The sequence below is a fragment of the Callorhinus ursinus genome, unplaced genomic scaffold, assembly GCF_003265705.2.
Source record: "Callorhinus ursinus isolate GAN/ISIS: 27379988/994484 unplaced genomic scaffold, GSC_fseal_2.0 scaffold4, whole genome shotgun sequence".
Classification (NCBI taxonomy): Eukaryota; Metazoa; Chordata; class Mammalia; order Carnivora; family Otariidae; genus Callorhinus; species Callorhinus ursinus.
In genome coordinates this window covers 40,110,317-40,137,665 of record NW_027397066.1, presented here as the reverse complement: position 1 = coordinate 40,137,665, position 27,349 = coordinate 40,110,317, and the positions used below count along the sequence as shown (strand labels likewise).

The window sequence follows — 27,349 nt, the reverse complement described above, 5'->3', positions numbered from 1 at the left end:
TGATTAACCATGACATCTGTGGCTATACATTTCAGTAATGACTAGAAAGAACGTACACAGATAGCAGCTATCCTCCCTCTGGACCATACACTTGCGACTCTCTTGTGCCTTGCTGCCACTACCCAGATTCTACATAATGAACAAATAGTACTTTTAGAAACAGAAGAGCTCTTTGTAGAGTCTGTATTTTAGACTTGCTTTCTGTGTCTGATACAAGGAGCCCAGATATTTAGAAAGAAAATCAAACTTGGTTTAATGTAAATGATGACAAGTCAGTCTGGTCTGTACTGAATTTCACCTTTGAATTATCTGTTAAGAAAGGCCTTGCTGAGCAGATCAGTATTGTGGATACAACTTATGAAAGAGAACAAACTGTTTAAGAGCCTTAACAGATTAATATTTTGTTTCTACTGCAGTTACAATTGCATTCCCTAAAGCAAAACTTACAAATGGAAATAACTTGCTTTTTTTTTTTTAATTTCTAGAGCTGAATGTTTTGTAGCCTTTTTTTTAAAGATTTTATTTAGTTATTTGAGAGAAAGAGAGAGAGAGAGAGCACAAGAGGGGGGAGGGTCAGAGGGAGAAGCAGACTCCCCGCCGAGCAGGGAGCCCTGTGTGGGACTCGATCCCGGGACTCCAGGATCATGACCTGAGCTGAAGGCAGTCGCCCAACCAACTGAGCCACCCGGGCGCCAATAACTTGGCTAGTAATGAGTTTTTGTCTTAGCTCATATCTGAAAGTAATAAAACAGTGTTGGTTTCCATTATTCTGTTAGGTAATGAAATTCTTTTTAAAATTCCCTTGACAGGGGCACCTGGGTGGCTCAGTCGGTGAAGCGATTGCCTTCGGCTCCAGTCATGATCCTGGAGTCCTGGGATCGAGTCCCACACAGGGCTCCCTGCTCGGCGGGGAGTCTGCTTCTCCCTCTGACCCTCCCCCCTCCCGTGCTCTCTCTCTCTCTCTCTCTCATTCTCTCTCTCAAGTAGATAAAATCTTTAAAAATAAATAAATAAAAATAAAATTCCCCTGATGGTCAGTGAATGCAAATAATCAAAAAACGTAAGATTCTTTGGTGACCCTGTTTATCCTCTCTATCTTCTCTCTCAATGAGTAATACTTCACCAAACAATTATATTTTTTTTTCTAAAGCACATTTCTCTTTTCTTAAGGCGTAAAGAAGTTAACTCATCAAATATTTGCTGCATCTCCCACAGAGACACATACCACAATGAACTACTAATTTATAAAATGCAGATGCATTTCTTTATGTTCAGAACCACAAGCTCACATATCCACTGGGCAAGCAGGTGGTCATAAGAGGGGATAGATTTCTAAGTGAATGGCACATTCCCCATTTAAAGGGAACAGCACAACTTAGCTTCCCCTAATGGCTGCCATGTTGGAGGACAGATCCAGTGTGGCGAGAACTTGTAACTTTTGAAGAGAAGCTGGAAATGTGGGTTTTTCTTTAAAATCTCCTAATTTCAAAATGTTGACCCAAATTTCTTAAATTTTGTATGGACCGAAGTCATATTTAGCTGATGGGTCATCACAGTTAGTGACTTCTGCTTTATTCAAACATCAAACATTTCACAGAATTGAACTCCTCCTGATAATCTTTTATATTTCAAGCATAACTACCAATATAATTTACAGAAACATCTCTGAAGAAGTTTTAACTTTTTACAATGTCCAGAGCTTCTAATTATTTCTGTCAGAAAAAAAATGTCATGGGGCGCCTGGGTGGCTCAGTTGGTTAAGCGACTGCCTTCGGCTCAGGTCATGATCCTGGAGTCCCGGGATCGGGTCCCACATCGGGCTCCCTGCTCAGCGGGGAGTCTGCTTCTCCCTCTGACCCTCTTCCCTCTCGTGCTCTCTATCTCTCATTCTCTCTCTCTCTGAAATAAATAAATAAAGTCTTTAAAAAAAAATGTCATAACTTTGTTAAATATAAACTACTTTTTTTATAATGAAGTATGTGCTTAAAATGTCATAATATCTATGTGGACATTTTTATAATTATTGAATGTTTTGTGCTTTAGGTGTCCTCATATCAAGATGTTATTAAAGAAATTGGATAACTCAGTTCTGCCAAAGATTTTTCACTTGCTGTTTGTTATTGTTGTTTTAGTGGCATTTTCCCCCTCAGAATGGTCAACTGTGACACAGTATGTAGAACACAAGATTGAGGTGTGATTTTGTTACCATAAGTCAGGAAAAAAAAAAAAACAGTTTTTTAATGTGTATGCTTTTCAATAGATGGGAAAAAAATACTGTAAATTCTTCATTAGAAAATGATTCTTCTTTGGGCACCTGGGTGGCTAAGTTGGTTAAGCATCCGACTCTGAGAGCAAGCCCTGTGTAGGGCTCCATGCTGGGTGTGGAGCCTGCTTGAGATTCTCTCTCTCTCTTCTTCTGCCTGCCCACCCCCCTCCCCCACTGCTTGCACATACACACTCTCTGAAAAAAAAAAAAAAAAGAAAAGAAATTGATTCCTCTTCTTCTCTACAAATATCTGTCTTGGTCATGTAAATCATTTTTAAATTATCCTGTTAAAAATACACAAAACTAAAAGCAGAAAAATAACTCAAAGACCTCAATAACTCAAATAACCTGGCCTCTTTGTAGTCCCAAGGGCCAATCAGATGGCGATATAGCCACATATGTAGGGGGAAAAAACTCACCCTATACAACTCAGTAATGCCTGAGAACATCACTTTAGTTGTAATGATTAATCAAAATTAGGAATCATACCAATCCTACCATTCAGATTTGGGCTTGGGTCGTCAAGAAAAATCTAAATTTTTTTTAGTTTTTTAAAATATTTTTACGTCTGAAAAAATATGCATTAAAAATTATCTCCAAGATTTAAAATATTTGAAGTTTGGAGTCTTAAAGCCATAACCTCATTCATCTAGAAAGTTCACATATATACAACCCTTTTGTTTACCACGACTGTGAGATTACTATTTAGACTTTCTAAATTAATATTTACAAAGCACTTATTAAGAGAAATGCAAGGTATTCTGAGTTGGTAGCATGATTATGTATATGATGTCTCATAAATCTGACAGTAGAAAAATAATTTTCTTACCTGTTGTAACTCAGACCCTTTGTTAAGGGCCTTAAAGTAAAAATGAATGATTTACAAAAGTTTTTATAGAAACAATATTTTCATTGTTTACAGTGTACACTAAATTTTTGTTCTTAAATATATATTTGTAACTTTTATATGTCTATTATTTTTTTTTAAACCAGAGTCCTTATTGGAAGGAAGCCCTTAACATATTAAAACTGGTGGTGTCTCGCTCTGCAAGTCTTGTTGTACCCAATGATATACCCAAGACCTATGGAGGAGATATAGGTTCTCCTGAAATATCTTTCACCAAGATTTTTAATAATGTCTCTAAGGAGTTGCCTGGGAAGACCTTAGATTTTCATTTTGATATATCTGAGGTAAGGTGCTCTATTAGAAATTTTCATTTGTTCATTTATTCATTCTCTCATTCAACAAGTGTTGATTAAGCTCATACTCAGTAGGAAATGTGATAGGTGCTGTGAAAATGGGGTGGGGGTGGGGAAAGGCCCTGTCCGTAGGGAAAGCCTACAGACTCTTGGGGAAATGGGTAAATAAACATTGTGATAAGTGCTTTGGTTGGAAGTCATTAGAAGTACCTTAGGAAAATACAGCATGTACATCTAACCTGATCTGAGTATTGAAAGATAGAGTAACCCTAGACGGGCATATATGGGAGTTTGGGGAGAGAAGGATTAATGCAAGAAAGAGCAGCATGTATGAATGAAGCTTTGTAAGTGTGACAAAGCATGGTGTTCTGGAAATTTCCAATTTATAATATACCTTGAGCACAGACGATAGTGAATGGAGGTGTGAAGGAGGATGGGAGATGAAACTGAAAGCACAGGAAGAGGCAAGATCATGAGGATCTTGCATGCATCGGAACAAGATGGTCTTGTCTTGAAGCAGTAGAAGCTATCTTAAAGAATTTTTAACTGGAGTGGAAATAGTAGGATTTGCATTTTGGGAAGTTTCCTCTGGCAACAGGATGGAAAGGTAGACCAGGGTAGAAGAGAGGGAAGTCAATAAGGAATCTGTTAGAATAATTACAAGACAGTGTTGGAATGTCTCTAGGCATTTGCGGAGGAAATGGAAGAGGGTCGGGATGGTTTTCAAAAAGACTAAGGAAGTCCTAAACAGGATTTCATGGGAAGGAGAGGAGGTACTAGGTGAGGAAGAGGCATCAAGGACAGTTGCTTTGCCAACTAGATGAATGTTGATGCCTTTCAGAGAGAATGAAAAGGCAAGGAGAACAGATCTTAGCTGGAAGGGGAGGGTGCTGAGGTCAGTCTTGGCATACCAACTCTGACGCTAAGACTCATACCAGTGGAGCTGCCTAGTAGGCAGTTAGATTTTAAGATCTGACGTTTTAGAGGAAAACTTGGGTGGAAGTAACAATGTAAGGTCTTCAGTGTTTTAGAAATGGACAGTTAAAATCGTGAAAGGAAAAATAAAACTAAAAGAAACTAAGACCTGAGGAGCCCAATACTTTAGAGACTCAGGGCCCCAGTGCAGAAGGAAACTGGGCCCTTTATTACATCACATATTTAACACAAATCTCACATAAAAAATTTTGACCCTTGTTGGGAACCCCCAATATTTTTTCCAGCACCTGAACCCACTTCTTATTGGCCGTGGAGCCATTAAAATCATCTTTTAGAAGCCAAAGAAGGAATTTCTCAAGAATGAAGTTACTGAACAAGTATTGTAAGGAAGTTGAGAACAATGAAAATGGAAGATCTGATCACTTTTGTATCGACAAGAATCACATAGATTAAAAAAAATTTTTTTTGCTGTTTAGCCTTGGTATTAGAATTTTTCCCAAGCTTTACAGGTTATGTTTTTTTAGATAGAAAGGAACTATGTTTATTGCTAATTTTTTAGTTAGTATCAGAATTCTGTCACGGATTACATAGCATAGGATATGATGGAGAAACCAGGCTTTCCTGTTCCTAATTATCTTGTCTAAAGCAGTGGTAAGAATTCTCAAAACACTTGATATGCTTAATTTCAATTTGTTTCGTCAAAATTCCTAAGTACCTGCTATGTGTAGGCAGTGGAGATAGAGTGGAGGAGCAGAGATGAATCACACAAGGTCCAGGGGCTCACGTGTAGGGAAGACAGCCACATAAACAAGTCACCAACACCTGGCAAATGTCCACATATAATTACCCAGATATGTGGTATCAGGGAAGGCCTCCTTGGAAGTCTGGAGTCCCCATTAAAAGATGATCACGGGTTTGGTTGGTTGGTGAATATTCCATGCAAAGGGGGCAGCATGTGCCAAAACGTAAATCCATAAGAACATGGTTTGTTTGGAAGACAATAACAAGTTCAGTTTTGCTGGAGTGTCAGGTTCAGGTGGGTGTGGTAGAAGATGATGTCAGGCAGACAAGCAGGAACCACATCATAAAGGTACTTGTATGACATGCAGATAAGCTTGACTGTTAGTTTCAAAGGCAAATGCAAGACAGATCACAAAGCCAGAATAAATATAAATGAGTTTTGGATAATCATAGAATTTTTACTGATAAAAATTTGGAAACGTGTTATACATCAAATTGTAGTAAGAAGCTACATAGATACCTTCCTCTTTGGAGTTGTTACTTAGCTTGAATGTTTGCAAAAGCACCTTACTGAAGCACATACAGCAAGACGCATGGGAAGAACACCAAAATGTTAATAGATGTCAAATCTGAGTGATAAGATTACAGGTAGTTTTTTTAAAGATCATCTTAATATTTTCTGAGCTTTCAAAGAGGATATATTTTATAATCATGGAGGGGGAAGATGAGGAGGTGGTGGTTCTTAAAGAAACAGATCTCTGTTTAAAATAGGAATAAGCTGGGCAACCCTCTTGGGTCCCCTTCCTCTTCGGGAGCTTTGTACTGCTGCTCAATAAACGTTGCTGCCCACCAAAATAAATAAATAGATAGATAGGAATAAGCTCTCTGATAGGATTCTCAGAGAGTCATTTTCAATAAAGTGAAGTTTTCTGATTAAAAAAAAAAAAGAAGACATCATGGGCGGCGCCTGGCTAGCTTAGTTGGAGAAGCATGCGACTCTTGATCTCAGAGCTGTGATTTTGAGCCCCACATTGGGTGTAGAGATGACTTAAATAAATAAATAAAGTTTAAAAAGTAAATTTAAAAAAGACCTCATTACCTTTGATTTTTGTAACATCTACTTCATGCTAAGTAATCTTTCACCTTTTGTTGTTTCTGGTTGTTAAAAAAAAAAAAAAAAAAGTCCTCGTAGATACACTCCCAGTCCTTTAATGCTGAAATATCTGAGTCAAACACTGTCATTTTTGTTCCTATGCAGACACCAATTATTGGAAATAAATATGGTGACCAGCCTAGCGCAGCTGGGAGGAACGGGAAACCGAAAGTTATTGCCGTTACTCGGAGTACTTCCTCCACTTCTTCTGGTTCTAATTCTAACGCCTTGGTTCCCGTTAGTTGGAAAAGGCCACAGTTATCACAGGTACATAAAAAACCATCAAAAACGAACATTTATAGAAAATCAATTTTGTTGTATGTATGACAACTTGAGAATTTGCCTTATCGGTAATCCTAACCTTTGAATTTTTTTTTTTTTCTTAGCGAAGAACAAGAGAAAAGCTAATGAATGTGCTTTCTCTCTGTGGTCCAGAATCTGGCCTTCCAAAGAATCCATCAGTGAGTAATCACGACAGCATGTGTAAAGGTTTTAAAAATCCTCTTGTTCCATGAAGAGATGAAAATTACTCCGGCTCCTTGCTTGCCTTTTCTAACTTCCCTTATTTTATGGCATTAATTAAGAATGAAAAAGATATTACTTGTCTCTGTGGCACTTGGCAGTCATGGCGATGAAGTATTCAGCCGGTTAGACGGTAGCATGAAAACCAGATTAAAGCTCTGAGTTCATCAACCAAGGAGGCCTGTGGGGGCTTCTCTCGGGCACCAGTGCCTCAGACGCAGAGTGATGAAGCTGACGGGTAGCTTTGCTTTCTTTCTTTTTGGCCGGGGGTCAGGTTGTGTTTTCTTCTAATGAGGATTTGGAAGTCGGGGACCAACAGACCAGCCTGATTTCTACAACAGAAGACATGATCCAGGAGGAAGAAGTCGTCGTGGAAGATAACAGCAGTGAACAACAGTTTGGCGTTTTTAAGGATTTTGACTTTTTAGATGTTGAATTGGAAGATGCAGAGGTAAGGATGTGGGCTCTCCGTTATCATATTTATAGTTTGCAGTTGGCAAGTGTATAAGAATTAAGGATGTGACCATAGGACCATTACTTGTTAAGGTCAATGTAAGGTGAAGAAGGTAAAAGTTTGGTTAACTGGGTGATGGGGATTAAGAAGGGCACTTGTGATGAGCACTGGGTGTTGTATGGAAGTGATGAACCACTAAGTTCTATCCCTGAAACTAATATTACACTATATGTTAACTAATTGGGATTTAAATAAAAACTTGAAACCATATACACGTACACAGACATACATAAAATTTTTTTTTAAAAAAAGGAGGTAAAAACCTAAATTGGGAACAAACGTGACTAGTATGATTAGTCAGTAGCAGAAGTAGTCTGAAACAAAAGAGGAAAGAAAGAGGAAATCTAATTTTTAAAATTTTTTCCCCAGAAAATAAAAAGTGAAAAATGGGTTTCTTCCAAAGTAGGTCTTTAATTTAGGATGTGCTTAGACTTAAGTGTTTTGCATGAGCTAAACAAGTTAATATGCAGCAAAATGGTAAAAAATATATATATATATTAAGATTTATTAAACACCATTTTAAAGTATAAGTACAAACGCTTACGCTAAATTAAGTTAAATGAACTTACATGATTATGAAGGCTCCGGCTCTCTAGAACTCTCTCCTGTGGCAAGTGACCAATATTCTACCTGTGACATCCTCGCCATTTTCTTCTTCGTGACATAGCCAACTCCCTCAAATGATTCATCTCATTTAGCACCAGAGGGCTTTCTCCTCTAAACTGATTCAGTCTAGATTAAGTTGATAGTTGTGTGTCAGTTCAGATGATTTCGAGATGGAAAATCTAACTCAAAAGGTGGACTTACTAGCTTACAGAACTGAGATAGGCCAGAGGTAGAGCTTACTTAGATATGGCTCAGTGAGGTCTCTGATTATTTCTCTGCAAGTCTCTGCCAGATGGTTATGTCCACATGCAGCAGTGTTCAAAGCAAGTGAGGGTCACTTCAGAGATGCTCTTGTGCTGAAGAAGTGGAAGTGAAGAAGTTGCTCTCCTAAACGTTTTTAGCACACTTCCCATCATATTATTGGGCCAAGCTGGGACATTTGCCAATTTCTGAAACAATCATCGTAGCAAAGAGAACAGGATCGTCCCAATTGTGTTAGGCTATTTAGGGACCTGTTCCTGTAGCTCAGTCCCCTAAACTTGCAACTCCTAAACCTGAAATGTTTATGTCACATGGGTTTAAAAAATGTGCATTCTAAAATTTTTATAAATATCTGTATTTGAGAAGACCAAAATGCCTTGTCGTCTAGTACCCATACCATGTCAATTGAGATATCTTTCTCCAAAGAATTTAAAGTCACTCATATATAATTGTATGCCTTCATTAACCCTCATGAAGGGATGTTTCCTTTGGCTCTAATAGGTGAGGGGGAATGAAACGTAATGGCCTGTGCCATGTCACACTGTTAGCTGCTGAGAGACCAGTTTAGGGAGGTCCTCCTCTATGCTTCAGCCTCCCCTGCACATGGGAGGATATGCACATGGTGGCTCAGGGTCGAACCAAATGCCTTTGTACTAGCTTGGGAGCTATACCGGCTTCCATGGAATGGCTCACCGTTGACATGTTCCCAAAGAACAAGTATTGTTCCCCAAAACAAGTATTATTCAGCACCTCGTAGGGCAGTGGCTTTTAAAGTTTGTTTTTTTCTTTAACTGTAATGCATTGTTAATACATTTTATGTCATGTCCAAGAATCTAAATACACATACATTTAAAATTAAAGTTTCAGGTGACTGGGTGGCTCAGTCGGTGAAGCCTCCAACTCTTGGTTTTAGCACAGGTCATGACCTCATGGGTCCTGCGATGGAGCCCCATGTGCCCCACGTGGGGCTCCATGTTCAGCAGGGAGTCTGCTTGCAGATTATCTTCCTCTGCCCTTCCTCCTGCTCAGGCGTGCTCTCTCTCTCTTTCTCTGTCTTTCTGTCTCTGAAATAAATAAATCTTTAAAAAATTTTATATTTGTTTCAAGAATATGCAACTTTGGGCACCTGACTGGCTCAGTCAGTGGAGTATGTGACTCTTGACCTTGGGGACATGAGTTTGGGCCCCACATTGGGCATAGAGATTACTTAAAAAAAAAAAAAAATGCAGCCTTACTCTACCTATTATGCATACTGATATTTCCTATTCTCTTTCATTTTTTTTCCAAAATGGCAGGCCATCTACCCTCTAAAATTGATTTCGCATCCCCAATTTGAAAAATATGTTGTAGGAAATAGGACTGGCTTGAATAATCAGGCAAGAAAGTGTGATGGATTCAAGAGGCCTGCTGCCCTACCTCAAGGGCATGAGCAGCTTCTAAATTCTTTTGTAGTTATTGGCTTTTTTCATTTGAGAGTTTAAAATTTCTAAAGGCAGACAGGCTCTTGACATGTTTGTAATGGTAAGGTTATTTATTTTGTTTCCTTTTTTTTTTTTTTTAAGAACTCTATAAATGCTTCCAAGTTTATCCCATACCCTAAAACGTCAATAGTAATAAATATGGCTTTTTTTGTTGTTGTTGTTGGAGAGGCGGCGGCGGGGGGTGGGCGGAAGGAGAGGGAGAGAGAGAGAGAATCTCAAGCAGGCTCCATGCCCAGCACGGAGCCCAGTGCAAGGACTTGATCTTACAATCATGAGTCCATGGCCTGAGCCAAAATCAAGAGTATGATCCTTAACCAACAGAGTCACCCAGGTGCCCCAGTAAATATGGCTTTTGAATAGAACCTTAGTCAAATTAAATTAAAGATGTTTAATGTAGTTTTTTCTTTAATTCAAGTCAGTGATTTGGGGAAAGTGGTGTTAATTTATGCCTCATATTTAGGCAAATCTTTAAAACCTAAATATAGTCTTGCTTAAAACATGGTAATAGGAAACACTTTGCTACAAAACAAATGGAACTCTTAATTAAACTTTTAAAATACCCCCAACCTTGAAAGCTCCCCGTGTATATTCATTCATTCACCAAATAAAGACTGAGGGCTGTTGTCGTGTGTTGCCCTTACTCGGTGCTATGCTACATAACAATATTTGAAATACCTTGTAGAAAGATAGCTTTTCAAACTTTGACCTGCAGGGCCCCTAACAGCCTGAGAAACAGGGAGAAATCCAAGGGCCAAGTGGGCAGAGCTCCTGGCTACCTTTTTTTCAACCAGAGCAGCCTGGGTTTTGTTCATCGGTTTTGCACAGTTGACTTCCGTTTTGAATCTCATTTGAAATAAGTATTCCTAGGGCGCCTGGGGGGCTCCGTCGTGAAGCGTCTGCCTTCAGCTCAGGTCACGATCCCGGAGTTCTGGGATCGAGCCCCCCGCAGGGAGCCCGCTTCTCCCTCTCCCTCTGCTGTTCCTCCTGCTTGTGCTCTCTCCCTCTCTCAAATAAATAAAATCTTAAAAAAAAAAAAAAAAGGAAAGAAAAGTATTCCTTTGCTTTATTAAACAAAAGGATTTGAAAACCTCTATTTTGGACAGTCCCTCTTGAGTAAAATGAACACAAATCTTGTTTTGCTGGCCAACTCATTGCAATTTGTCTTATCAGGGCTTAAGAGAGAATATAAGAATTACATCCTTGCAAAAGGAGGATCAGTTTACAGTAACAGAAACATAACTTATATAAATCCATAAAAGGCATGAAATTGAAATCTGTCCTATTTCCTCTTGACCTTTTGAAGTTGTAAAAGGTTATGTTTTGATAGCTATGATCTTGATTTTAAACTATTTTATAGCAAGAAATGGGTTTAGCCAGAACCATCCTGCAGACTAAAATAATTGTGACCCTGTATGTTGTCAACTGAATGTGGGTATTTTAAGTCATTTTTGCATTGTATATTAAATCCATGTAAATTTTGAAGATTTTCTTAAAGTTTGTGTTGCCAAAGTGTATCATAGAAATGTTGTTTTAAGTGTCTGTCTCTGACTTCTTCATAATATATCTTGCATAAAAAAGTAATTTGAATCACATGTTGGCTTCCTGCTCCGAGCTTAATCCAGAGCTTGAATCAGTCTTTGGGTTTGAGAAATCACAAAGAGTTTTCCCCCCAGGGTGTAGTGTATATTTAAATGTTTGTCTTCGTTCTTTCTAATTCTGTGTGTTTTCCTTTTTGCTAACCAGGAACTGCAGGTAAGTTGCAGCCTGGTGTTGTGGACTGTTTATGTGTTGTCATTTGTGATGTATTTGTCTTCTTCGTTGTCTCCTTTGTGTTTGTGTGTTAGAATAGAAATGGCCTAGCTTGTAGGTTTAGATGGTCCCCAGTCATACAAGATAGAAAGTCAAGAAAATTATTTAGTTAAAACAGGCTCAACCAAATCTTTTGATCTCTAAGTATAAATATTTAATGGTGTCTTAAAAGTTTTGAGAAATTGAAGGGCTGATTGAAACTCTGCTTATGATGATGCATTAAGTATTTTTCATCTTGGTTCATGTTTTCCTGGTGTATTATGTTGACCATATACACATGTCTGAGGTCTTAGAAATCATGTCTGACTTTTCCAGGGTGAAAGTATGGACAACTTCAACTGGGGAGTCCGCAGGCGCTCACTGGACAGCATCGACAAGGGGGACACTCCATCCCTCCAGGAGTACCAGTGCTCCAGCAGCACACCCAGCCTGAACCTGACCAACCAGGAGGATACAGACGAGTCATCAGAAGAGGAAGCAGCGCTCACAGCAAGCCAGATACTCTCACGCACACAGATGGTAAACAGTCACCTTACAGAGCAAAGTTGGTCTCGCCTTCCTCTTAACTTCCGACTTAGTGATTACTCTTGCTTGATTTTCCTGATTTTTCATTTCACTTTGGGTAAAATGCACATGCTGAAATGAAAATACCAAACTGCATTGCTAGTGGAGTGTTCTGTTCATGACAGAACTAAGCATCTACGTTGATGCTGTGCTCCCCTTCGCAGCTAAGGCCGTTCCCTCCTCTCTCCTAGCGATGGTGAGTCTGCCTCTAAAACTAATAATACATTGTATGTTAATTAAAAAAATAAGATCTAGGACGAAAAATACGAATTTCAATTCAAGATGAACATGGTCACGTGGAGCTCCTCCGCGTTGATAGTTTTTGTTTGGTGAAATTTACCCTGCATGAATGGGTAGCTGCTTGTATCAACGGCACCGATTCCATCGTAGACAGAAAGGAGGGCAGAGGTCTTTTTAGGAAGTCAAAGAAGCTCTTTCTAACGAAGCTCCCAAAATATCTGATGATCTAGAATCTGTTCCTTGTGGCCTTTGTGACCATCACTGACTTGTGAATGAATTCCTTACTTTACTGTTTCTCCTTTTAGCTGAACAGTGATGGTGCTGCGGATGAAATGATACCAGACCATCCCGATTTACTTCAGTCGCAAGATTCCACGGGCAGCGTCTCAACAGAAGAAGTGCTTCAAATCAGAGATGAGACCCCAAGTTTGGAGGCTTCTCTAGATAATGCTAACAGCCAGCTGCCTGAGGTGGGGAGAAAGGCGGGCTGGTGCATGGCCAATCTGGGCTCTTTTTAGCACTCTGTTACATCCCTTGCTTTTCTTTCAAAAGAGTTTTCACCTGATACACTAATTATTTGATTTGTTGCCAGTATTTCTAACCTGTCAGGTTGCTTTAGATGAAATAGTCAAATCTGATAATTTAAAAAAAAGTTGCTGGATTAAGGAAATGACCTACAGGTTAAAAATAATCTTGAGTGTTTTGAATGAGCAATTTGTGTTGCAGAGTGTGATTTAGGTCAATGTACAGATGCTTCTCTGGGGATGGTGAGCATCTTCTTTGGCACTGTATCCTCTTTGAAGGACCGCTTTTGTTTTTTCTTCTCTTTATGCTTTGTGTTTGGGTTTATGTGATTGGTGCTATGATTGGGATTAAAACCTCAGGCCAGCTGTGTTAGCGGTTGGTTAAATGAAACCTTTTAAAAAGACGTTGGAACTACTAGTATTAAGACTTTTGGAAAGGCCTGTGAGAAGTAAGCCAGATTCCAAGCTAATGACTGACCCCCAAAATAAGTAAGTATTAGTTTTCTTAGTGTTTTTTTTTCCTTAAGATTATTATAGATACTCTTTTCTTTCTTTTTTTTTTTTTTTTAAGCTATAATTGCTAGAGTTCTGTCATCTGTGCTTTAATGCTTTGGTAAGTATTAGGAAAATACTATATTTTTTTCACAGTTAACCAAATTAATGTTGCTAGATCTCATTATTTTAGTTAGTTGAATTCTCGTGTTATTAGGCTGACAGTGTATTTTACATTTTTAACAGTAACCAGAGTTTGAGATGAAGGCATTTTGGCATTTTTTAAAAATGTATGGCTAGTATGGCTTAAGTTTAGATAATTCAACAAATATTGAGATTTTCCTATATGCCAGGCACTGAGTTAGGTGCTTGAAAGATGAATAAGGTATGGTGACCCCTACTTTCAGGGAGTGCATTGTCTATTAAGGAAGACAGAGAAGGTTGGGGGTGGGGGGGGGGAAGCATTACATTTCCGTATAAGAAACTTAACAGCCATGTCTGGGCTTTTGTAAAACCTCGGGAGAGACTGATCAGCTGTACATTGGGGTGATGGTGGTAAAGGACAGGCCTCATGGCAACTGGGATGTTGCAGGCAGAGGGACAGCATGTGGAAAGACATGGCAGCATGATATAACGTGGCTATTCAGGTAACAGCAGGAAATTGAGTATTTCTAGAGAATGAAATAGGAGGAGGAGAAAAAGGAGAGACGGATAAGGTCTAAGATGAGACGGGTCCTCCATGCCATACTGAAGACTTAGACTGACCTCAGGATGGTCAAAAGTCGTGAATTTTCGTTGTTTCAAGAGATGCCTGTTGTGTGACAAGCACCGTGCCAGACACTTAGATGAGAATACAGGGCATGCAAGTATTCAGTGATTTAGCCCATATTTACGGAGCCCCTACTACTTGCTGGTCGCTATTCTGGGCACTGGGCATATGGCGCCATGTGGAACAAAGGCTCCTGGCTTTATGGAGCTTAATTGTAGTAAAAGGAATGATAAACAGGTAAGACAAATAAAATAGAAATAACACATCAGAAGGTGATCATCCTCGTAGTCATACTAAGAAAAACTAACAGTAATGTGGAATTGTGAGGAAGAAAGGGTGGCATTTGAGGTAAAACCTAAGTGACAAAGAGATATGAGGGAGGGTGTCCCAGGCTGGGGAGGCAGCAGTTACAAAGGCCCTGGTGTAGCCGAAGAACGGGCCACCAGTGAGGCTGGAGCACGGTGAGCAGGAGGGGCTGCGTAGAGGAGTTGGGGTGGGCTGGGGGGGAACCTAGAGCCACAGAGCAGGTAAGCATTGGAGGATTTTAGCAGAAGAGGGATACGATCTGATTTTGTCTTTTAAAATCTCTTTTTGTGTGTGGAAAAAGGAAAGGAAGTTCTAGTACCCGTCACGTGGAGCTTGCGGTCTAGGCACCTGTCATCAGGGGAAGGCACAGTCTGGTTTGTGTTTTAGTGAAGTCTCTCTGTCAGAGGTGTGGGGGGGGTGGGCAGGAGGAGGCTGAGATGGGGAGATAAACCAGAAGAAAATTAGCAAGAGATAATGGGGCCTGAAGGAAGAGTGCATGAAATGAGAAATGTTTCCAGGAGAGAACTGACCAATTTAGAGGTGCACCTTAAGTAGACTATTCCTTTCAGTTGTGGGGAGGCTTGTTATGTGAGTGTTAATTCCTACTTAATAATCTATCAACTGTGTCTGGTTTGGATCATAGCATGTAAAAAGGTCTTATTAGAAACAATGGAAAACAGACCGATACTAGAAATACCTTTTCTTAACAAAAGCAGTAAGGTTAATGGTTGTGTGTTGTCATTTTGTTTACTTGACAAATGGGAAGTCTTTTATTTTTGGTTATTAAAATAGCTATAATCACAGTAAACTTCTGATAGAAATCACTCATTTATTGGAAATGGAAATTCACATATATTTCCATATATATTAGAAACTGTGTTATTGCAGATGGGACAGCCATTCATCCAACAGGACTGTATTTGATGGCTTGTTTCCAAGGCACTATAAAGTTCCTGATGATATATTTCTTTTCCTAAAGGAAAAACACTTCACTTTACTAGGTATATTTCCTTTTCCAGTCATGGGTTTCATTTTCACTATAAGCTTTGTGACACAGGTGAATGAGGATGAAGGAGAGATTCATAAACCATAGTATTTCATTTAGAAACAGTTCTGTTGACTTTAAAATTATCACCAAAAGAATGGCTGTCCACAGGAGAATATTAGGTATTTTAGCCTAATTTGTTTTTCCCTAGTATGCCAAATGGGACAAATGACCTCAAATTGTCCTTTTTTAAAAAAGCATGACAACACCAAGATAATGAAATAAAACCATAATTCTGTTTTTAAAAGCAACTGCTTAAGAAGAATTAATTTTAATGGGTGAAATACTTTGAATTAAAGGGAGAATCCATTCCTAGAACTGAGAGTTTTTTTCCCCTTAAATTATGTTAACATCAGGAAGATAAAACAGAAGAGGCTGAAGCATTTCATGTCATGACAGAAACTTTAGAGCCATTTGCTCCTTTCTTCTCTGTAATATATATAAATTACACTCTGAGCTGTTAAGGGATTAAATTCTTCACTTGCTTTTATTAGAGAAATCTTCACAGAGGAATTTATTCTAATATTTAGAATAGTTTAGATACCAATTCATGGATGGCAGAAATTACTCCTTATAGGAAATGAACCTTTGAATGTAATTGGGGGGGGGGGCTATGTGTACATACACACATCATAAGATAAAGTTCAAGAAAATTTGATTCTCATAATGTACACATAACAGTGGAATCCATTCCATTAGCCCAAAAGCACTTTCTTCATGAAATCTAGGTGTTCCTAGAAAATTTCAGCATATAGTTTATGTTAATAATTACAGATAAAACATCTATTTTCTAATTATTATTCAGTAACAAATGTCAACCAAATACAAGTATAAACTAATGAAAAGTGAGGACATTAAACTAAGAAGTTTGGTGGGTTATTTCAACATGGTGTATTCAAATCGATGTAGAAGGAAAGATTAGTGCTAATAAAATCTTTAGGTGTAGAAATATCTCTAGCACTATCATATAAACTATCTATCTTTCCAAATAACTAATGCTTACCGCTTTAAATGGCCAAGTCTCTTTTTAAAAAGTTTCCAATGCAAACAGAGTGTATTGAATATAAATTTTTGGAATTATTGAGGAATAATTGTCCTATATTATTTAAAAAGTGCTATTCTGTGCAGAGTCAGAATTTGCTCCCTTCCCTGCTTCCCTGACTTCCAGGCCAGTGTTCCCGTAATACCCTTCATGTTTTCCTGCCACGTTTCTGTGCCATTCCTGTCTTCTAAGTCCTCTAACCTGAAATGCTGTCTTGGTCCACTTGGGCTACTAGTGCAAAATACCAGAAACCGGGTAGCTTATCAACACACAGTTCTAGAGGCCAAGGAGTCCAGGATCCAGGTGCCGGATGATTCACTGCATGGGAACGCCTCTTCCTGGTAGCCCTCCTTGCTGTGTCCTCGCATGGGAGAAAAAAGGACTAGCTGGCTCTCTGACCTCTTCCTGTAAAGGCACTCATCCCATTCCCGAGAACCTGATCACCGTCCAAAGGCCCCATCTTCTGATACACCACATTGGGGGTTAGGGTCTCAACACAGGCATTTTGAGGGGATAAAAACACTCAGTCCATGACACCTATCACTAACCCATCCTTGTCAAAACCCGTCATATGTTGTTTCCTCCAAAGAGACTAGTCTCCGTGCTTCAACTAGCTGTGACCTTTCCCTTTTTGAGTACTAGTAGTCCTTTGTGTATTACTCATAATACTTACCTTACACTGACTTGTACTCTAGATGATTATTACTTGCATATTAGACTAACCCCATTATTAGGCTGTAAACCAATTATAGATAGTTATTGATTTATCCCAGAGCACCCAGCCCAGAATCTGGTCAAAATCCTTCACTCATTTTATGTTATAGATGAATTTTACAAATGTATAAACTGAGACCCAGACTGGTCTAAGGTCAAGGGCTGTTTCACTTACTTTTCATGTTTTGGAAGAAAATTCTACTTTGACCCAAGAAGAAAAGAAACTACTACACAACTAAGTAGTAACTTAGGACTAAGCACCTTTGAAAAGGAGCTGATCTTTACTCCTCTAAAACTGAGACCATTAGTGCTTCTTTTCAAACCGATTAAACTGAGATCCATGTCCATTAAAATTAGTGTTGACGACGGAATAGGAGAAGACATTTGCAAATGACAAATCTGATAAAGGGTTAATATCCAAAATCTATAAAGAACTTACCAAACTTAACACCCAAAAAATAAATAATCCAGTTAAGAAATGGGCAGAAGACACGAACAGATATTTTTCCAAAAAAGATACAAAGATGGCCAGCAGACACATGAAAAAGATGCTCAACGTCACTCATTATCAGGGAAATACATATCAAAACCACAATGAGATACCACCTCACCTGTCAGAATGGCTAAAATTAACAACTCAGTAAACAACAGATGTTGGTGAGGCTGCGGAGAAAGGGGAACCCTCCTGCACTGTTGGTGGGCATGCAGACTGGTACAGCCTCTCTGGAAAACAGTATGGAGGTTCCTCAAAGAGTTAAAAATAGAACTACCCTATGACCCAGAAATTACACCACTAGGTATTTACCCAAAGGATACAAAAATACAGATTCATACGGGTACCTGCACCCCGATGTCTATAGCAGCACTATCAACAATAGCCAAACTATGGAGAGAGCCCAGATACCCACTGAGTGATGAATGGATAAAGAAGATGTGGTATATATACAACGGCATATTAATCAGCCATCTAAAAGAATGAAAGCTTGCCATTTGCAGTGCTGTGGATGGAGCTAGAATGTATAATGCTAAGCGAAATAAGTCAGAGAAAGACAAATACCATATGTTTCACTCATATGTGGAATTTAAGAAACAAAACAGAGGAACATAGGGGAAGGGGGGAAAGAAGGAAGCAAACCATAAGAGACTCGACTACAGAGAACAAACTGAGGGTTTGATGGAGGGAGGTGGGTGGGGGGATGGGCTAAATGGGTGCTGGGCATTAAGGAGGGCACTTGTTAAGATGAGCACTGGGTGTTGTATGTAAGTGATGAGATCACTAAATTCTCTGAAGCCAATTTTACCATATATGTTAACTAACTAGAATTTAAACAAAAACTTGAAATAAAAAATTTTTTTAATTTTCTAATGTTTTTAAACTTGATAAAAAATGTGATTGATTTACAGGATACAAGTTCAGTATTAAAGGAGGAACAGGCTATTACAAACTTTGTTGAAGATGAAGGTTCATACATAATTCAAGAACAGCAGGAATCTCTTGTGTGTCGGGGGATTCTGGACTTAGAAGACACTGACATGCCAGAGCCCTTAGCTCCTGAAAGCTACCCTGAGTCAGTCTGTGAAGAAGATGTTACCTTAGCTTTGAAAGAACTCGATGAACGATGTGAAGAAGAAGAAGCTGATTTCTCGGGACTGTCTAGGTGAGAATATGGTATCACAAACACTAGAATGAGGTGATATTTTCTCTCTGAGCCCCTCCCAAATATGGTGCTCTGTTCCAGTTTACTTACTTTCGTTTCTGTGTTTTTAGCCTATAATCATACCGCCTTCATTTTAAAAGATAAGATGACTGTGATGGGTTTATTTTCTATTATTGACCTTCAGTTTGTTTATTTTTTTAAATATTTTATTTATTTGAGAGAGAGTGAGAGAGAGAGCATGAGAGGAGAGAGAGAGGGTCAGAGGGAGAAGCAGACTCCCCGCCGAGCAGGGAGCCCGATGCGGGACCCGATCCCGGGACTCCAGGATCATGACCTGAGCTGAAGGCAGTCGCTTAACCAACTGAGCCACCCAGGCGCCCGACCTTCAGTTTGTTTAAAGAAAAAACAAAGCATAGTGAGCAACATTCTACACCAATTATCTATTTTGGTGAAATACCAAATGGCCAATTGTTAAAATCAATATTAGGCCATGGCCAGAGCCAAGTATTAAAATCATGGGATGAACTTCTGTGATACTAAAATAAATCTGAAATCTATCCAGCAAATTATTTTATAGTTTCCTCATCAGTGGTCAGAGTTGTAAAGTTTGACTTATAAAATGGGCAGAAGTGATCATTTCTTGGTACTGTCAGATGTTAGATTACTCCTTTTAAAATGTTTATGTTCCATACATTCAAAATATATTATTATCACAAAGTATCAAGAATTCCCCAAGAGGGCATTTTATTCACTCATGGGTTAACAAAATTGAGTAATCAATTATTGCATATAGTTCTTAGAAGAAATCTTGGTGGCTGTTATGAAATGTGTAAACCAAACAGTTCTATAATGATTCAAATTATGATATAATCTAATATCTACTATTTTTCTTTTATTTAAGTTTTATAAATATTGCTCAAAATAATGTTCTTTATAAAGGTATCTAGCTTAATGCACTATCTGTGTATCTATTTCCCCATTCAATAATTTCAAGCTCCTTGATAATTATTTTTATACAAATATTAATATTTAGTAATCATCAAATATTTCAGAGTTTCACTCTTACAATAAAAACCATTCATTTGTATTTCAAGTGCTAATAGAGGTGTGTGGGTGTGGGGGGCGTGTGTGTGTGTGTTTAAGTAAGCTCTACACCCAATACGGGGCTTGAACTGACACCCTGAGATCAAGAGTTGCATGCTCCTCCAACTGAGCTGGCCATGTGCCCCCATCAAGTGATAATAGAGTTTTAACACATACAACACAGAAGGAGATTTTCACTCTTCAGTATACCTAGAATATTTTCCTGTATTTGAAAGTGTACATTCAGACATTAACCACGTTGGTGACATACCTTGTTCATATTACCGATTTGGATGGCAGTCACCTCTGCAATCACTCATTCATTCATCGTACACAAAGGCAGGGATGCCGGAAATGATGTGGAGGTAGATATTCAACTGTTGGGCTTTCTAAAAGGTTGAAGCCAAGTTATGGGCTTTGGCCAAGTATTGAAGATGAAATAGAGTAGTGCATCCCTACTAAATACAGAGGGATAGCCACCCAAGCTTACAAGAAACACATTTTGTTCAAATTGGTCACCACAGTGGCATTGTAAAAATATACTTTTTTGAGGTATAGCTTAGTTTTCACTTCCGATGTCGGTTTTGTTTTGATCTTCCCTTCCGTCTTTACTCAGATCCCTCCCTTCCATATGAATTGCTCCATAATTTCTGTAAAGCCTTATAGAGCTACTTTGTCATGTGAAACATGCATTTTTAAGACCTTGAGGAACACATTTTTTTTATGGAGTGTCTGACTCAAACACCCTTCAGCTTTAAGACCCAGAGTTACACATTTCTATATAGAATGTCCAACCCAAACATATCCTCATCTCTTTCCACTGTTCCATTTTTGTTTGTATTATCTGACTTTGTTGGGATTATAAATTCCTCAAAAGAGATGGCCATGTCTTATTTTTCTCTGAGTCCGCAATCTATTATGACACACCTCAAGGCACATGGTATATACTCATGAAATAGCTGAGCTGCCAGTATGTGTCGAGGCTTATAACCTTGGGTTTGGACCCATAGTCCTGGGTTCAAATTCTGATTTTGTCATTTCCTACCCAGTAACCTAGGCACAGTATTTTTCACTGAACTTTTTGTTTCCTCGTGGTAAAACTGAGGTAATATGAACCTAACCTTCAGAGTTGCTGTGAAGATGGACTGAAACAGTCCATATAAAGCAGCTAAGCTAGTCCCTGACCCAAAAGTCAATAGCCAGAACGCTTTACATGTTATTATCATCAATTTGGACCTGTTCAATGAAAAAGCCTCTAAAATTGATCATTAAAAATAAAAGCATTCTAATTTGAGTTATTCACAGAAGTTGCTGAAATTATTGCATAGCACTGGCATATTATGGGACTTGGCTTGTTTTAAGGTGGTTGCTTGAAAGTCAGTTTCTAATTCCAAAGATGCTCAGTAGAAAGAACACAGAAATCTGCTTATTTGTACTTTGTTCTTACAAAGTTTAGGTTGTTGTACGTTTTCAAAATCAATGCATAAATTTGAATAAAAATCTATGTTGGATGACTTTGACTATTTTAAGATAGTATTATGATTACTGTGATGTTTGTATTAACAGTCAAGATGAAGAAGAGCAAGATGGCTTCCCAGAAGTCCAGACATCACCTCCTCCATCACCATTTCTTTCTGCCATAATAGCTGCATTTCAGCCGGTAGCGTGTGATGACGAGGAAGAAGCCTGGCGTTGCCATGTCAACCAGATGCTGTCTGACACCGATGGGTCCTGCGCAGTGTTCACTTTTCATGTGTTTTCCAGGCTGTTTCAGGTCCAGGAGGTTTAAAGTTTTCTGAATTTATATTAACAGTTACCTGATAAAGTTATAGGTTTTTTTTAATCTAAAATCAGTATCTCAAAATTCTGTTTTTTTCCCTTTTTTTTTTCAAATTCTATTTTCTATTTTTATTTTTCTTAGTGTCTTAAATTTTCATCTTCCCACTGATGTTCTTTAAAAAAATTTTTTTCCTGGGGCTCGTGGGTGGCATAGTCCATTGAGTGTCTTGGTTTTGGCTCAAGTTGTGATCTCAGGGTCGTGAGATTGAGCCCCATGTTGGACTCCACGCTCAGAGCTGAGTCCGCTTGGGTTTCTCTCTCCCTCTGCCCCTCCTCTCCCCCCCCTCTCTAAAATAAATCTTTAAAAAAATTTTTTTCCCAAAGGTAGGGATATTATTTAAATTTATATTGTGACACCATTGTACTGCTGATAATTTATAAATGACTAATACAGATATCTTCCTTCAGACAACTAAAATAAAACTTGAAAGCAACATCTGATAAATTTTCTACAGTAGGGTGGGCACCATCCGGGATGCCAAAAAAACATAGAAAGCATGGTCCCTGCCTTCACCCCCCAAGGGTTTACAGTCACTATCATAAAACAATTTATAATTAAGTACTAAATTAATTGGCTGTGTTTCCACACATCTCAAAAATTTTAGCTAAGATTGCTTCCAACCGTAGAAATAGTAATATGAGCTCCCCTGTATTGAGTGCTCACTGCATGCTAGGCATTGTGCTTAAATGCTTTACATTATTTAATTCCTAGAACAGACCTATGAAATGTAGATGTATTTCTGGCATTCTTTAGCCAGGGAAACTAAAGCACAGAGAAACGCCAGGTCAGTCATTATGCTCTGAAATACCTACCACTTTTCCTCTCAACCCAGGCAAATGCTGCCCATCTTGGAAGACCCAGCTAAGTACATATTCTCAGTGGGGCTTTTCCAGCCACTCCAACCTCCAGTCTCTCCCTCCGGGAAGTTGTTTAACGCTCATGAACCAGAGCATTTATTTATTTTATTCTGTACTTTTGCATTGCTGCTTGGTTTCCTGTTTATGTATTTTTTTCTTTCCAATGCTATTCTGTTTCCTGGTGCTTGAGATTGTAGCTAATGCTTTTATTATTATGAAATCATAAGGATATCCAATGGTGCGGCACATATACATGTCGGTACATGTTAACTATTTATATAATTACACCATTGATAATGTAGTCCAATTCACTCAGTGCTCATTATGGGTAAGGCACTATCTACTTCATGTCAATGAGAATTCTTGAGTTTTGAGAAGATAGTACCCTTAATGCATGTTTATGACTTTAATTAAATCAGATGGCAGCCCATAGCCAAGCATACATAGTAAGCTGCATTTACTGAAAGTTTCTTTCAGGTAGAACTTTAGAAGAGCTAATTCTTCAGCCATGTAAGGACTTTATTTCCAATGATGTGCAGCATGTATTCCTTCTCTCTCTCCTAATGAAAAAAATCTCAGGAATGGGGAAATGAATGGCATGAATCATCAGTTTCTTTTTTCAATAGTATGATTTTGTAAATTTTTGATCATTTTGTGAAATTAACGTATCCTAAAGAAGAGCCTAAAAACATGGATTTACAGACCAGTTATTAGAATTCTGTATACCACTACAATAATTTTAAAATAAAAGTTTGCCCTAATTATAAATTATGCTTCTTAAAAAGGCCTCCTTATGAAACACTAAAATTTGTTAATGCTTTTCTCCATAGACAATTCAAAGAAAGTTTGGAGATATAACTAATGAGGCAGTTAGCTTTCTTGGTGAGAGTCTGCAACGCATTGGTACCAAATTTAAAAGTTCACTGGAAGTGATGATGATGTGTTCAGAATGCCCAACAGTCTTTGTGGATGCTGAAACAGTAAGTTTTTATATGAAGGCTTATTATAAAGACTAAATTTGAATGGCACCAATCAGTAAATGGTCTTTTTTTTTTTAAAGGCAAATCAGAATTTTGAAGTGTAAAGGTTAATATTTTCAATTTGACTATAAATATCTCACAAAATATAATTCCAATGTACTATATGCAGTGACTTGTGACTGTTTCTGATTCTGAGCCCCCACCGTCCTCACCATCCTCACCCTTCACAGAGTCCTAGATGGAGAAGCTAGAGAGTTCTACTCTAGACATGGGTACTTTTTTCCTGATTCTTGGATAAAAATGCTAGGTAGGAGAGGGCTAGACCTACGCCCGTGAAGAGCCCAGAGCTTAGTCTTCGTGTTTTGTTTCCAAACATGCTCATAGATTATGTATTAAGATATTTAGAGAGGGGCACTTGGGTGGCTCAGTCAGTTAAGTGTCCAACTTTTGATTTCAGCTCAGGTCATGATCTCAGGGGTGGTGAGATCGAGCCCCACATTGGGCTCCACGCTGGACATGGGAGCCTGCTTAAGATTCTCCCTGTCCCTCTGTCTTTAAAAAAAAAAAAAAAAACATATTTAGAGAATTAAGATTTAAGAAGCTTCAAGGGTGTTAGCTTTAAGGTATATACTGGTCTGGCATGCCATTTCTCACCTAAGGCAGTTCTTGAAAGCATTTGAAGGCATGCTTGTCCTTGCTGGCATCCCTGAAATCCCACTGCATTTGTACTATTTCAGCAAAAGGTCAGCCCTTCGTACAGGGACAGAGTGCAGTAAAGGGACGCCGGCACTAAGTTGGGCCAAAAACCAACTAACAGAAATTCCACGACTCAAAAGTTGCCAGTCTCATGACTATGACCAGAAATGATAACCTGGGGGCACCTGAGTGGCTCAGTCATTAAGTGTCTGCCTTTGGCTTGGGTCGTGATCCCAGGGTCCTGGAATCCTGCTCAGCCGGGAGCCTGCTTCTCCCTCTACCCCTGCTCGTACTCTCTCTCTCTCTCTCTCTCTCTCTCAAATAAATGAAATCTTAAAAAAAAAAAAAAGCAATAACCTGGATCAATGTTTCTGATTTGACAGCTGATGTCATGCGGTTTGCTGGAAACACTCAAGTTCAGTGTTTTGGAGTTGCAAGAACACCTGGATACATACAATGCCAAAAGAGAAGCAGCTGAGCAGGTCAGTCTCCTTTAGCCATACGAAAAAAGTAGCTTGCTTTTGACACTAGAAATGTTAACTTCACAGCTGAATAGCCAAGAGAGAAAAGAGGGCCTCTTAGCACTTGCCTCGGGGTTTTACTGAGAACATGGGCCCTTCCTCTGAATTCTCTGTCCAGTGAACTCCTATCCTTGGCTCTTAGAAATCAGCCCTCGAAGAGCCTAAGAACACAATGGAAAACTATAGCTTTATAAAAGCTTCTTTGTGGAGACGACATAGCTTCTGTCCATAGTGCAAGTGGGGAAATAAAAGCATCAGCTCTCTGAGAATGCACTGTGCTGCTGTGATCTAGAAAATGTGCAACCCATGCCAAAGCAGGGCTCTCCTTCCTGCGACGTGGATGTGGGCAAGCAAAGGGAGAAAGAGTTGTGTAGTAGATTATAGGTCGTACTTTCGAAGAGATGTTTCTTCATCCCCCATCTGGCACTGCAAAACAATAATTAGTTCTGTTCCCGAGAGGGAAGATTTTCAATTAGCAGGGGCAGAAAAACTGAAAAATGTTTTCTCCTTTTCACACAAACTATATAGAGTAGACATTTTTTTCCTAGAATAGATGGATTTTTCATTAATTAGTATTAAATAGCTGTCACATGTAATGCTCGCTTCCTCAGCACATCTACTAAAATTGGAATAATAGAAGATTAGCTTGGTCCCTGTGCAAGGATGACATGCAGATTCGTGAAGTGTTCCATATTTTCTTTGGAATATTACTCAGCCATAAAAAAGAATGAAATCCTGCCATTTGCAACGACATGGATGGAGCTAGAGGGTATTATGCTAAGTGAGATAAGTCAGTCAAAGAAAGAGAATTATCATATGATCTCACTCCTGTGTGGAATTTAAGAAACAAAACAAATGAACATAGGGGGAAAAGAGAGGCAAACCAAGAAATAGACTTTTTTTTAATTTTTTTTATTATGTTAGTCACATACAATACATCATTAGTTTTGATGTAGTGATCCATGATTCATTGCTTTCGTATAACATCCGGTGCTCCATGCAGTACGTGCCCTCCTTAATACCCATCACCGGGCTAACCCATCCCCCCACCCCCTCCCCTCTAGAACCCTCAGTTTGTTTCTCAGAGTCCATAGTCTCTCATGGTTCATCTCCCCCTCTGATTCCCCCCCCCATTTCTCCCTTCCTTCTCCTAATGTCCTCCCTGCTATTCCTTATGTTCCACAAATAAGTGAAACCATATGATAATTGACTTTCTCTGCTTGACTTACTTCACTGAGCATAATCTCCTCCAGTCCCATCCATGTTGATGTAAAAGTTGGGTATTCATCCTTTCTGATGGCTGAGTCATATTCCATTGTAGATATGGACCACATCTTCTTTATCCATTCATCTGTTGAAGGGCATCTCGGCTCTTTCCACGGTTTGGCTATTGCGGACATTGCTGCTATGAACATTGGGGTGCATATGGCCCTTCTTTTCACTACATCTGTGTCTTTGGGGTAAATACCCAGGAGTGCAATTGCTGGGTCATAGGGTAGCTCTATTTTTAATTTTTGAGGCACCTCCACATTGTTTTCCAAAGTGGCTGTACCAACTTGCATTCCCACCAACAGTGTAAGAGGGTTCCCCTTTCTCCACAACCTCTCCAGCATTTGTTGTTTCTTGCCTTGTCAATGTTTGCCATTCTAACTGGTGTAAGGTGGTATCTCAGTGTGGTTTTGATTTGAATTTCCCTGATGGCTAATGATGATGAACATTTTTTCATGTCTGTTTGCCATTTGTATGTCTTCTTTGGAGAAGTGGCTGTTCATGTCTTCTGCCCATTTTTTGACTTGATTGTTTGTTTTTTGGGCGTTGAGTTTGACTCCTAATTATAGAGAACAAACTGAGGGTTCCTGGGGGGGGGGGGGGGGTGAAATCGGTGATGGGGATTAAGGAGGGCACTTGTGATGAGCACCAGGTGTTGTAAGTAAGTGATGAATCACTAAAGTCTACACCTGAAACTAATTTTTTAAAAATTTTTAATTAAAAAAAGTATATATATCTCACATGTAAAGGCCTATGAAAAGTATAAAACCTGGCTCTTATTCCCTTAATGTACTCGGTAAGAATATAAAGCACAAACACTACATACAATAATTAGTAACAAAAGTGTCAATTTATAGCTATAAATAAAAGTAGTGGCAATGAAAGAGACTTCACAAAATTGTACAGGTCTAACATACCTGATGCTATATACTGTTATTTCCAAAGAGAGGTCACTTTGGGCTATTAGGAAAACTTCATGGAATGGAGATCAGACCTCAGGCCTTGACAGACGGTAATTTTAGATTGGGGGATTCTTTCAGGGAAAGAATATGGTATGAGAAAATACTTATATATTAGTATTTATTCTAAGTATTCTCCCCTTATAAGGGAGGAGGAAATCTTAACATTTGGACTGATAGAATAATGACAGATTGGTAAAGAGGGAAGAGTTTTCGACATTGGGAAAGTATCGGGCAAGATCTGGTCATCTTACAAATACAGTAGTCCCCCCTTATCCATGGGGGACACATTCCGAGAGCC

General features: G+C 38.9%; 1 protein-coding gene and 1 non-coding gene across 14 annotated transcripts in view; both read left to right on the top strand.

Annotated features, from left to right (window-relative positions):
• Positions 1-27,349, top strand: part of FRYL (FRY like transcription coactivator) — a 252,038-nt gene that overhangs the window by 212,060 nt on the left and 12,629 nt on the right. For 10 of the 13 annotated variants that reach the window (XM_073891643.1, XM_073891641.1, XM_073891642.1 and 7 more), the window contains 10 exons: positions 3,260-3,457; positions 6,402-6,563; positions 6,683-6,758; positions 7,082-7,269; positions 11,805-12,008; positions 12,599-12,763; positions 18,590-18,843; positions 21,493-21,700; positions 23,454-23,603; positions 24,683-24,781. In XM_073891643.1, coding sequence (XP_073747744.1) covers positions 3,260-3,457; positions 6,402-6,563; positions 6,683-6,758; positions 7,082-7,269; positions 11,805-12,008; positions 12,599-12,763; positions 18,590-18,843; positions 21,493-21,700; positions 23,454-23,603; positions 24,683-24,781 — 1,704 coding nt within the window. The remainder of the gene's footprint in view (positions 1-3,259; positions 3,458-6,401; positions 6,564-6,682; positions 6,759-7,081; positions 7,270-11,804; positions 12,009-12,598; positions 12,764-18,589; positions 18,844-21,492; positions 21,701-23,453; positions 23,604-24,682; positions 24,782-27,349) is intronic. The other 3 variants (XM_025887791.2, XM_025887790.2, XM_073891636.1) reach the window with 1 other exon arrangement.
• Positions 25,416-25,518, top strand: LOC112836136 (U6 spliceosomal RNA). Its single transcript, XR_003211393.1, has one exon. It is a non-coding gene; the product is annotated as a U6 spliceosomal RNA (small nuclear RNA).